Source organism: Danio rerio, chromosome 11, assembly GCF_052040795.2.
Source record: "Danio rerio strain M-AB ecotype USA chromosome 11, GRCz13ab, whole genome shotgun sequence".
Lineage (NCBI taxonomy): Eukaryota > Metazoa > Chordata > Actinopteri > Cypriniformes > Danionidae > Danio > Danio rerio.
The window spans coordinates 5435734-5448808 of NC_141031.1; the positions used below are offsets into that span (position 1 = coordinate 5435734).

Here is a 13075-nt window from a genome sequence, read left to right on the forward strand (position 1 = left end):
CACCGACAGCTGTCATCTCTTACCTTATGCTGTGCGCTTCAGGGCCATTTCTCCTCTGTTTTTGAGGTGATGTGCATAAGTAATCCTTTTATATGTCTGATGTGGTCCAAACACAGTGAATTATGTTTGATCAAACAAAAGAATAGTGAAATGTGAAAATAATAATCGCTCCCTGTGGCTTGTATAGCACCTCTCATTACTTGTAATACATAACTTTTGCATAGATTATGGTAGAGACATTTTTCTTTTTTCCTATGATTACAGACATGTGCACGAACCAACAAAATTAATTACAGCACCCTAGACCACACCGAACCTAAAAGGTACACTTTCAAATTTGAGTTTATAAATAAAAGATACAAAAAGCACACCTTTATTAGGTGTTTATTATAACACAGACAACATATACAGTTATTTTAAATAACTGTATTCAGTTATTACACCTCTGCATGTGGATTTGGGAAGCTTTTAAATTTGGGTAGGCAAAATCCAGACGGAAATCCCAAAATAACAGCAGAGTTTAACTGGTTAAAAGAACATGCTTAACGCTGGTAACTGTATTTTCCATATACGTCGGCCCTAACTTCTAATGTTAAGTGGCCATAGCGTAATGCATAAACAAATGAAAAATAGATGTAACCGAACAAACAAGCTCATAAACCCAGCAAAAGGAATCAAAGAGAAATACTAGCGATCCTCCTTTTTCCTGCTCGGAGGCAGGGTTATGTACTCAGACCGCTGTTTTTCTCATCTGAGATGCGTATCCCGAGGTGTGGTTGGGATTAAGTTTGCGTGTGCAGTTTTTCTAACCCTGTTAGGGCTGCATTAAGGAGTGAGTAATCTCTTCACACGCAGGTCCTCGCTCTCTTTCATTACCCAGCAGTGCTGCCTGGATCTATAGCACTCTGCCGCTCCATATGAAACCCAGACCTGTCCAATCAATACGCCCCAAGGCTGCAGCCAGGGCAGAGGCTGAGGAGGATGAATCCTAATTTGATGAAATACGCATTTCGGATGGGTCCGGATGCTTGCAGGGCCAGGGTAATTGTCGGCAAATTCATCTTAAAGGCCGGTAGCTGAGGATTGCTTTCAATTAGGGATGGAGCTTCTGTTTAGCGCACCGGCGTTCGCTTCTCAGCAAGTCTGCGAGAGACGAAACACTCACACACACACACACACTATAGCGTCTCATCAGGATGTGGTTATTGCTCTGAAAGGTGCATTTATGATTTGGCAGGCTGTAACTGTGAGCAAAGCCAAAGCGGCGCTTCTAACTGTAGTAGAGGCTTTAATGGACTCTTAAAATATCCTCGTCTTGTTTGCTTGTCTCATTTTGTGTGCTGAAGTAAAATTGCCTGTGCATACTTTTATTTTATTAGGTTTAAGGCGTCAAGGGTCTCTTCTGTGTGACATTGATCGTTGATTATTACGCAGTGTTGTTGAAGCTACTTACGCGTTTTAGTATGCTATAATGCTAATTGTTGGGCCAAATAGCTGGTTACTGGAAGACGTTGTTTTGAAAGCACTGTCGTTTACTGAAATAAAACAGTGATTATAATTGTAGGATTGGTGAGTCAGTGGTTAGCACTGTCTCCCCACAGCAAGAAGGTTGCTAGTTCGAGTCTCTGGGTCAGTTGGTGTTTCTGTGTCCGAATAGATGCGCTTTAGGGGATTTGAATGAGCCAAATTAGCCCTAGTGTATGTGTGTGAATGCGAGAGTGTATGGGTGTTTTGGCTGGAGGGGCATCCGCTGCGTAAAACATATGCTGGATAAGTTGGCGGTTCATTCTACTGTGGCAGGGACTAACCTGAATGAATGAATTAATAGTAGCATTACTGCTAATGTTTGATGAAGTAGTTTTAATGTTTTATCAGCAGTGCTGTATAACTTTGGCTTTAGCATCTTCATCAACTATTAATTTGAATTATATTAAATTTGGCCATTTTTATTTAAATTGTTGTCATTATTAAGCAAAACGTATTTAAATGTACTTTACAGGGATAGTCCACACAAAACTGAACATTCTGCCTTTATTTACTCACTTTTTAATGGTCAAAAATCCTGTTTGAATCTTTTTCTGTTGGACAAAAGATGGAATAAGGAATAAGTTGGAAACCTGTAACCATTGACTGCCATAGTATTTGTTTTTCCAACTGTGGATGTCAATGAAAACAGGTTTCTATTAATTTTCAAATGAACTTTTTTGTGTTCGGCAGACAAAAAAAGGAAATTCATAAAGGTTTGGAACCACTCAAGGGTGAGTAAATATTAAATAATTCTTCATTTAAGATTAATTTGTTTATCTAATATTATTTAATGTGGACAGCTTGTAAGTTAAATCATCTAAACAAATTAATCAAATATGGTCTGGAATTAACGAGTAAAACATAAAAAAAAACGCACCTTTTTTTCTTGTGTGATGGAACTTATACTTGTGTATAAAGGAAACCTAATAAATATATGCTATTATAATTCAACATTCATCTTCCCATTGGCTTAAAGCAGAAATCCAACGTATTTACTTTTACACATTAATAAAGCAACATCCAGCATCTATACTCCATTTGTTTACCTCACATTTGACAATCTTTGGCCTCGTAAACTATGATGTATTGCATTTACCCAGAGTTCTGCTGACATACATTTTCTTATATAAAAGTTCTCTTCCTGGTCTTTAAAGTGAAATATCTCAAAAAAAAGCAAGGAAGGTTGAGTAAAAAAAATTATTTATATATATATATAATAAGAACTGCAGATTTATAAAAACTGCAGATTCATACAGAATGAATTTAAAAATGCATTGGCCAAAAACCTTCTTATAAAATTAAGAAACACATAATCAAATGCTAATTAGAACCACAGCTACTGCAGGCCTTTCATATAATGCATCCAGTAGAAGACAAAAGTTAATACTTCACAAATTGTATATTATGTAAATTATCCAAACATTTGCATATTATTCAATAATATTACTGAAATGAATATGAAAACTGAATAAATAAACATTTACATAGGTACATAAATAGATTAAACTTGGACTGCTTGATATTGGAAAAATCTGTAATATATATAATTTTACCAGAGGATTTGAATATCTCGATTTGGAAAGATTTTGTTAATTTAGTTTGAAGATGATGATTAAATCTTTTCCTATGCAGTGCATCTGCATAAATGATAATAAATGGATGGATAAATAAATAAATAAATAAATAAATAAATAAATAAATAAATAAATAAATAAACAGTGCATTGGAGGGTTTTGGGGGAGTGTGGCAGTAATTATGTACAAAAGTTGAACAATCAAATGTAAAATAACATGATCATCATTGTAAAAATAGTTTAATAGTTTAAAATTATAATATTTAATAATATCTTTATTTTTGAATCTTTAATAAATAATATAATTCTGCGATATGACTATTGCAGATACACACATTACGATATGAATGCTTAAATGAAATATCCCAGCAGGTACACAACATCATAAGACGGTAATATTAGGTTAGATTTAGGTCATGACGTCAGGTGACCAAAATTCAATGTCTAGTCAGCGTCTAAGTACAACGTTATTTTGACGTCCGATAATGACGTCAAATTACATTGATATTTGGTTGCTTTTACATTGTGTTAGAAAGTGACCAAAACCCAACGTCTTATAGATGTCATAGTGGGATTGTCCACACAACGTCAAGGTGTAACATGATTAGACGTTAATATTTGGTCGATTTTAGGTTGGACATTGGACATTGACGTCAGCCTGACATTGTGTTCTGACGTCAACCAGATTTTCATTTCCAAACAAAATCCAGCATCCTGAGACGTTGGGGTATGATGTCAATATGACGTCATGTTGATGTCCTGTGCCTGCAGGGATTGTTCAGCCCTAGATTGAATGATGGGCTGAAACATTTGCGGATAAATGGGCCTATTAATACGAGATTGGCTTGTGTCACTCACATAACACCATATCAAAGAACTCATTCCATTTTCAGGTGTTCACTAACAAGTCAATGTTTGCGCATATCTGAGGTGCCAAAGATCAGATAAGGGTTTATCTGTGAATATTTTGCTTTACAGCAGAATTCAGAGTCTTGCAGTGTCCCTGATTACCTCCGAACACAGTTTTCCTCTACTGAATTCTTGTAGAGTCGGCAGAATTTGAAACAAAGTCGTGTCTGCTTTAGTCTGCGCAGTTCAAAGGTCTCGGATTAAAGTGTGACTAAACTGTCAAATCTGTCAGGTTTTTATACTTTCCATGAAACACGCAGACAGACAGATGGTCGTCTCAGGACAGCTCTAGCGTGTTTTGACTGGCATTTATGAAGAATAAAGTGAGTCTGGGAGCGGTTCGGCTTCTGTTTGCACTGTGATGATCCATTGATTTGCTGTCTTTCTCTTCTGCAGGGACGTACGGACCAGATACAGGCTGGGCGGCAGCTTTTCCTGAGTGCCAGGAGAGAAACCAATCGCCAATCAATATAGCCGACCAAGACACTAAGGTCTCGATGGAGTACCAGGAGCTCACATTGGACGGGTTTGATGCGGAGTCGTCCAACAAAACGTCAATGAAGAACACAGGCAAAACGGGTAAATCTGAAGTGGATGGTCTGCCCAAAATAAACATTGATCCAACTTGCTATCCGACGTGAGGTCGTACTGTAATTATCAGGAAATCTAGGCTGTTAAATAAAAGGGAATGTGATTTAAAATGGGCCATAAAATGAAACAAAAAGTCCTTTTATGCAGCAGAGGCTCCAGGATTCTTTTTGTTGGGGTTGCAAATGGGAGGCTTAACACTTTAGAGAGGAGTGCTAAAATTGATTAAACGTATAGCTTAATTATCAAGGAACTTTACTGGCGCACCATGGCTGCACAATGATATTACGCAGCGCTTTTACCTAGCTGGCAAATATTTTCAGGCGCTGTGTAGTAATATTGCGCTAGCTTCAGCCGTAGTAAGCCAGTAAATTCCTTGATTATTATACCAGAATGAAAGTATAGTTCCTAGCCAAACTAGTCTAGAAAATAGCAACATAAACTCACTGGCCACTTTATTAGGTACACCTTTCTAGGTTGAACCCCCTTTTGCCTACAGAACTTCCTTAATCCTTTGTGGCATAGGTTCGACAAGGTACTGGAAATATTACTCAGAGATTTTGGTTCATGTTGACATGATAGCATCACACAGTCGCTGCAGATTTGTCGGCTGCACATCCATGATGCGAATCTCCCATTCCACCACATGCCAAAAGTGCTCTATTGGATTGAGATCTGGTGACTGTGGAAGCCATTTAAGCACAGTGAAGTCATTGTCATGTTCAAGAAACCAGCCTGAGATGATTCGCACTTTATGGCATGGCGTGTTATCCTGCTAATCAGTACACTAAGATTCTTTGTAGAAAGCTTTGCTCCACCTGAAAAACATCCATACACACTCATTCACACACATACACTACGGCCAATTTAGCTTACTCAATTCACCTGTACCACGTCTTTGGACTTGTTAGGAAAACCGGAGCACCCAGAGGAAACCCAAACATCAGGGAGAACATGCAAATTCCACACAGAAATGCCAACTGACCCAGCCAAGGCTCGAACTAGCAACCTTCTATCTGTGAGGTGATCATGCTACCCACTATGCCACCGTGACACCAATAAATGACACTTTGCACAGAATGTAAGCGTTCAGGCATCATACTTTCAAGCTCTATCAAACTTTTATGATGCGATCTCCTCCTGAACTTTTCCCAGCCGAATTCACAATCTACAGTCTTGCACCATTAAGCCGTGCTGCGGCGGAGCATATTGAGGAAGTAAACACAGACACGAATTGCCCAGCGTTTCCCTCCTTAACATAATCCGTGCGGAGGAAGACAAATGTCCCGCTGTTGTCCCATGAATAATGGAGAGCTGCTCTCCTATTTATAACTGACACATGAGTGTTTTATCAGCAAAATAATCACCTGGAACAGGTCGACACAATAAACCTACAGACCCGGCGCCTCTGAATAATGCATGCCTCAATCAATGATTTAAATCGCTTTCTCTGTGGACGGCTTCAACGTCAAGTGACCTTTGACCTTCTCACCTTGAGCGAACGCTCATTAGGGATGCCCCGAACAGAAATAATTGTTAGTGTGTTCGAATCCTGCCATCCACACCAAACAAAAGGTGAGTCTCAGATCAGTTCCTAATGTACTCTTCAAATGAAAAATACATGGAAAATGGACCGAAGACAGTGCAACCTAGTGCTGTGCGATTAATCGAAATCAACCCGCAATCGTGATTTGAAACATTGCAATTAGTTAATCGCAAGAGGCTGCAATATGAAATATATATACAGTTGAAGTCAGAATTATTAGCCCCCCTGTTTATTTCTTCCCCTAATTTCTGTTTAACAGAGAGAAGATTTCTTCAACACACTTCTAAACATATTAGTTTTAATAACTCATTTCTAATAATATTTATTTTATCTTTGCCATGATGACAGTAAATAATATTTGACTATATTAAAAGGCTTAACTAGGTTAATTAGGTTAACTAGGCAGGTTAGGGTAATTAGGCAAGTTGTTGTATAACGATGGTTTGTTCTGTAGACTATCCAAATTAATATAGCTTAAAGAGGCTAATAATTTTGTCCTTAAAATGGCTTTTAAAAAATTTAAAACTAATTTCATTCTTGCCGAAATAAAACAAATAAGACTTTCTCCAGAAGAAAAAATATTATCAGACATACTGTGAAAATTTCCTTGCTCTGTTAAACATCATTTGGGAAATATTTGAAAAAGATAAAAAATTTAAAGGAGGGCTAATAATTCCGACTTCAGCTGTGTGTATTATTTGATTTCCCTAGCCCAGAGCAAATGCGTGACTGCCGTCTGTGACTGTGTTACTAGCCAATTGAGTGAGCACACTTTTGTTCTGCCTAATCAGAATTGCGCAACCGAACTAAGAACAGGAAAGCGCGGAAGAGTGGAATGATGACATTTGCTGCAGCAGAAGCATTAATAGACAAATTAATATCAAAGAAAAACAGGGTCCCACTTTATATTAAGTGTCCTTAACTACTATGTACTTACATTAAAAAAATAAATACAATGTACTTACTGTGTTTATAATGTATTTGAGAACACTTGTGGTGCTTTTGAGTTGGGATAGAGGTTGGGTTATGGACAGGTTTGATGGCATGGGTAGGTTTAAGGGTGGGTTAAGGTGTAAGGGATGATCAACAGTGTATTTACAAGTGTAATTACAAAAGTTAGTTACAGATGTAACTACATACATGTATTTAATCAAGCATAAGTACACAGTAAATACATGTAGTTACACAATAAGTACATTGTAACAAACTATTAGTTCCTATGTGAATACATTTTAGATAAGGCCACTTAATATAAAGTGGGACCAAAAACAGGAAATTGGTAATATGGGAATATTTTGTTTTCAAAGTCACAGACACCGAACAAAAACTGGTAATTTGTAAGAACCAGCTCCTAAAAAAATTAGTGTTTTGCAAAAAGGTCAACTGAAACAATTACCAGTGACTCTCAATCTGGTGGAAAGCAACAGCAAAGTACAATTTCAAAGTTGTTTCAGCCATGTTAGTTTGCTGAGCGATACATTATTTTTTTATTTTTTTTATTTTTTTTAGTTTTTATAATAAGCTATACTATCTTTCTTATTTGAGTTCAACACGTTTAAGGACAGGTTAGGTCATTTTATTTGTGCGTACTGTTTCCTGTGTTTCATTTCAGAATATTTAAAAACAAATCGGAATAACTGTTTAAGTAAGTTAATATCTTTTCAGTTCCTTTTTTTAACTATCACTCACTGCATTTTAGCAGTAAGAAGCTACGATACAGATTATTTATACATGTTCTCCCCGTGATCATGTGGGTTTCCTCCGGGTGCTCAGGTTTCCCCCACATGTCCAAAGACATGCGCTATAGGTGAATTGAACAAGCTAAATTGTCTGTGGTGTGCGAGTTGATGTGTATGGATAATTCCCAGTGATGGGTTGCAGCTGGAAGGGCATCTTCAGCGTGAAACATATGCTGGATAAGTTGGTGGTTCATTCCGAAGTAGCGACCCCAGAATAATAAAAAGACTAAGCCGAAAAGAAAATGAATGAATGATGGCATAACAGTCAAAATAAGAGCTTATGGATGGGACAATATTGGACCTTAAATCACTGGGGGATGGGTCTTTTGAACCACCCGAACCTGACTACGACCCTGTAATAATAAAACATCACATTTTTTTACTGAAAATTTAGAATCAAATAGAGTGCATTGCATTTTGTGCATAGTATTCTACGCAGTGTGCTTGATTCCACTTTATTTATACTGAAAAACCACCTACTGCAGATGATATACTTTATCAATACTGCAGGAAAAGTAAAAGCAGCATGCTATTCCAAACATAGAGGTGTTTTTTGGAGCTATGTGTGTGTGTATATGTGTGTGTATTGTTGGACTGCCCAGTGCTCAGGCTTCTCACGGACCCCCCCGCCCAAATTAAACTCGAGAAATTCATGAGATCTTGAAACCTTGAAGATACATTTGCATTGATCAAGGATTTACTGGCAAGCGAGGCCTAGTTTTCACATGCTGCCGTTCCAAGGTCCTGCTGGCTTAGCCGTCTAATTCCTGCCTGTTTGTTAAAGCTCATGAAGCTCAACACTGGAATAACTAATGAAACCGATTCTCCCTCTCATGTCGGATTACGTCAAAGAATCAACAAGAGACCGAACGACTTAAAGTGTGGAGAGAAGGACGCTTGTTGTTGTGTGTGTGTTTTTTTTTCCCAGGCTGTTTGTGTGTGAGTGTGCCATCTTACTTTTTGCCCCTGGCACCTCGGAGCCACTTCACGTTGCTGTGGTGACGGATTTCAGCCTGCCACCAGTTGATTGCTTCAATATCTCAGCGTTTGGACACTAGCCTGTTTCGCTAAGATTACAAGCGAGGTTTCAGAGGAGCCGTTCTTTTAAATAGGACACAAACCTCTGGTGGCAAGCTAAAATCATTCGGAAATTCAATCAGAAAAGGAAATCTGCCCAACAAAGGCTACGCTATTTAGGGTCGCGCCCATTAATTAAAGTGCGGTCCTGGTGCGAAAGACCAATTTGTGATGTCTAAATGCTTTTTTTTTTGGATGGAAAAGCTTTCATTATTGGTTCATCCTTTTTTAAGACCTGGGTTTTATGAAATAACAAAAGAAATCAAAAAGAGCGATTTGACAGAGAGAGAAGGGGAAATGTCTTCTCTCAGACAAATTATTGCTTCATTTGGCACATGGCCTTCTGAGGGCGACAGCAATGGCAGAAAGGAAGTGTGCACTCAAAAGAAAGATTTTGCTGCTTGTTCAAACTACTTATTTAAAATGAGCTGACACGACTCAATTCTTGAGGTTTTTGTGAGACAATTTTTTTTAATGGGAAATGAAGCAGTTTGTCAAATTTACATTATTTTGTACACTCGATTCTACTTTAATTAAAATATATTAAACAAACTCTATTAATGTAACCATTTAGAAGAAAAAGGCATGTTTTACTATAGATTTTAGACATGGGGCGCCACTGTGTATAATATTGCTGTGTCTGAATATCACTGGATTTGTTCCGTATAGTAGAAGTAAAGGACTGAACACGGAGACTGGACAGCCTAATTAAACCCAATGCGTAAAGTTGTGGACGTGGAGCTGCTGCAAATACAAGCATCAGATGTGTGTCTAATATTATATTATATATATATATATATATATATATATATATATATATATATATATATATATATATATATATATATATATATATATTGATCTATTTATTTGATTCACTCTCTGTATTATACTGCCTAACTGACTATGGCAGGAGTGGCCAACACTGTTCCTGAAAAGCCACCTTCCTGCAGATTTCAGTTGCAACCCATATCAAACACACCTGCCTGTCATTATCATGTGGTGTTCAGGTTCTAATTAATTGGTTCAGGTGTGTTTGATATGGGCAGCAACTGAAACCTGCAGGAAGGTGGCTGTTGGCCACCCCTGGCCTATGGCTACACTGACTGACAAAATTTACACAGCAGAGGCACAGCGCGTGCTAGTAGAGGCGTGACACTTCCTGGTGACTTAAAGCCGATCCGCAATTCACAGCACATTATGTTAGCTGACCAATCAGAGCCTCTTGAGGGCAGGCTTTTGGAGGAACTAGGATATATGATAGTCGTTTTTTTTTTTGTTTTTTTTTTTAAAAATAACATGATTTTCTATAATATATTTCTATATTAAAAATATATTTCTATATATTTTCTATATTTCAGACCCATCTACCGCCACCCTCCCTTTTTGTTATTTCTCCTGGAAAACTCACTTAATTTCATCCCCCGCCCCCTCACCCACCGCCATTTTATTTAATGCTTGGCGTAATCTCAATCTAAACATAAAGAGAAGTTGGGGCAGTGTAGCTCCTCCCCTTTTTTAAAAACAGCCAACAGCGTTTTGTTTTACCAATTGTTTTATGCACTGCTAGTGAGGATGGTTGAACTCCAGTGCATCAAAAATGGGGGGAGAGGGGTACTGTTTTGGTGCACACTAACTTACACTGTGGATATCCTAAGGAACAATACTAGTCCTAACTTCTAAAAAACTTTTATTTAATTTCATGGTACCTCTAAGGTAACTAACTTTTCACTCCCTTTTTCATTTTGACTAAATTAATTCTTAAAAAAACTGAATGTTTTGCATATATAGAGAATGCTTCTTGGTTTAAGAATGTTGAGATATTTGGACTAGAAAAATCTAAGTAAGAACACTTTTTTGCAGTGAATGTATTTGTTTTATTTACATGAAATGAAAGCTCTTTCTTTTTTCCTCACAGTGGCGATCTTTCTGAAGGACGATTATTTCGTGAGAGGAGCCGGGCTACCGGGCCGTTTCAAAGCCGAGAAGGTGGAGTTCCACTGGGGCCAGAGCAATGGTTCCGACGGCTCGGAGCACAGCATCAATGGCAGGAGATTCCCTGTGGAGGTGAGCTTCAGCTAATCTTTCTCCAGCGTCTGTCCCATATCTAAACAACCCAGCTCCGAAAAACCCTGGCCCACTTGATTTATTTTGCAGGGTTATGCCAAATTTTGAAAATGAGACTTTTTCTTGAGGCTTTGTTTCGAAAACATTCGAGCAATGCTTTATATATGCATATATAACCATCTGAACTAAACTTGCCGTGTCGTTTCATGTTTCATGACTCATAGCAAGTAGGTTGCTGGTTTGAGTCACGACTGGGCCAGTTGGCATTTCTGTGTGGAGTTTGCATGGTTACGTGGATTTCCTCTGGGTGCTCTGGTTTTAGTCCAAAGATATGTGGTATAGGTAAACCGAATAAGCTCAATTGGCGGTAGTGTATGAGAGTGTGTGTAAATGAGAGAGTGCATGGATGTTTCCCAGTGCTGGGTTATGACTGGAAGGGCATCCGCTGTGTAAAACATATGCCTGGTTCTCTCCACTGTAGCGACCCCTGATTTTTAGAGATTAAGACAAGCCCCAATGTGTAACCCACTGGTTCTACTGCACCCAACCTGTTCTGAGCTGAAATCGAATTGGCAATTCTTTGTATGGGATTCAGTTGTTCTAAGAAAGTGGCTAAAGACCATGACCTCTGTCGCTAGAGCACCTTTTGAGGTCAGAGCAGTGAGGTTTACCTGCATAGCCTTTCGCTAGCTGACCTCTGTTACACTCACCTCCCGTAAACCTCACTTCTATCCTGGACGAGCCCCCACAAGTAATCCACCGATCCTACTGCACCCACCCAGTCTAAGCTGATATCAAACCGGCAAACCGGTCGGAGTCAGTTGCTCTAACAAGGAGGCTAAAGATCATGGCCTCTAGTGTGGTTAACCTGCATAGCACTTTGCTAGCTGGCCTCCGTTACACTAGTATTGCATAATAATTTGTTAAATATTATGTAACTCACCAAACATGGGGACAAAACAGATGATTAATTAAAAATTAGTAGCTTAAACTAGAATGTTTATAAAATATGTTTGAAAAAATGTAATAAAGAAAAAGGAAAAAGAACTACTCTCTATTAAACAGCGGAATAAAAATTTCACAGGAGGGCTAATCATTTTGTAAATCATATATGAGTTACAGTATATTAAAATGTATTGTATCATTACTTCTCAAATACATTAATCCAAAAAATAAATCTGAAGCTTTATGTAGTCCCTGGTAGTCTTTGTATGGAGAGAAAGCTGGAGGAGTCTTGCTGGTTTGTATAGAGGAGGAACGGGCTGTCTCGTATGTGTGTAAAGGCGTTCCTGTATTGATTGAACAGAACATTATGGAGACGAGCGCTCTCTTGGGTCTGATCACTGGCTGCTTGTGTCTCTCTTTGCCATTCTGATTTATCATTATGGTCGCCTGGCACCTCTCGTGCACGCTCGAGACCAGTTTTATCGGCCAGCCTCAGATATGCAAGTGATCAGAATTTTTTGGCTTGTCTTTCAACGTTAAGTGCGATGGACATTGTTTGGTTTTGGTGGTTGTAGTTTTATCGCCGACCTCCCACCCAACCTAATTTAGAGAGTAAAATATGTGTTCTTTGCCCGCATTAGCAGCCCTTGTATTGGCAGTTTGATGGGGCTGGGTGTGATGATGTCATCCTGTTACAAATCACATCGGTGCTGAAGGTCTACTGCACTCCTACCAGTCTGGTTTTAGTGAACTTGCAATAATGTCTAAAGGGCCTAAATACATGCAAAGCCATTCCAATATTTTGTTCAACTCCAAATATTGACCACAGCACCAGTTAGCCCCACAGCAGCTCAATGAAAGAGAGGGAGATTTGCAGTGATTCCCTACTGCTTTATTCATTTAACCTAACAAATGCAATGCTTAAACCATCACTGTGCCTCTCGTGATCTGTTTTTTTGCTCATTCACTCTCTACTCCATAATTTTTTGGTTTTTTTTACTAGTAGTGTCATGGAGCCACTATGGCACACCTGTCTTTGGGAACTTTTGTCTATTCCTCTTCGCATTACCTCTCAAGCTCTATCAGGTTGGATGGGAAACGATG

The 13075-nt window shown here is 38.5% G+C and overlaps 1 protein-coding gene across 3 annotated transcripts in view; it reads left to right on the forward strand.

The window, feature by feature from the left end:
* Window positions 1-13075, forward strand: part of ptprga (protein tyrosine phosphatase receptor type Ga) — a 514388-nt gene that overhangs the window by 301818 nt on the left and 199495 nt on the right. For 2 of the 3 annotated variants that reach the window (NM_001329864.1, XM_087272537.1), the window contains 2 exon segments: window positions 4406-4588; window positions 10878-11026. In NM_001329864.1, coding sequence (NP_001316793.1) covers window positions 4406-4588; window positions 10878-11026 — 332 coding nt within the window. 3 annotated transcript variants of the gene reach the window in all.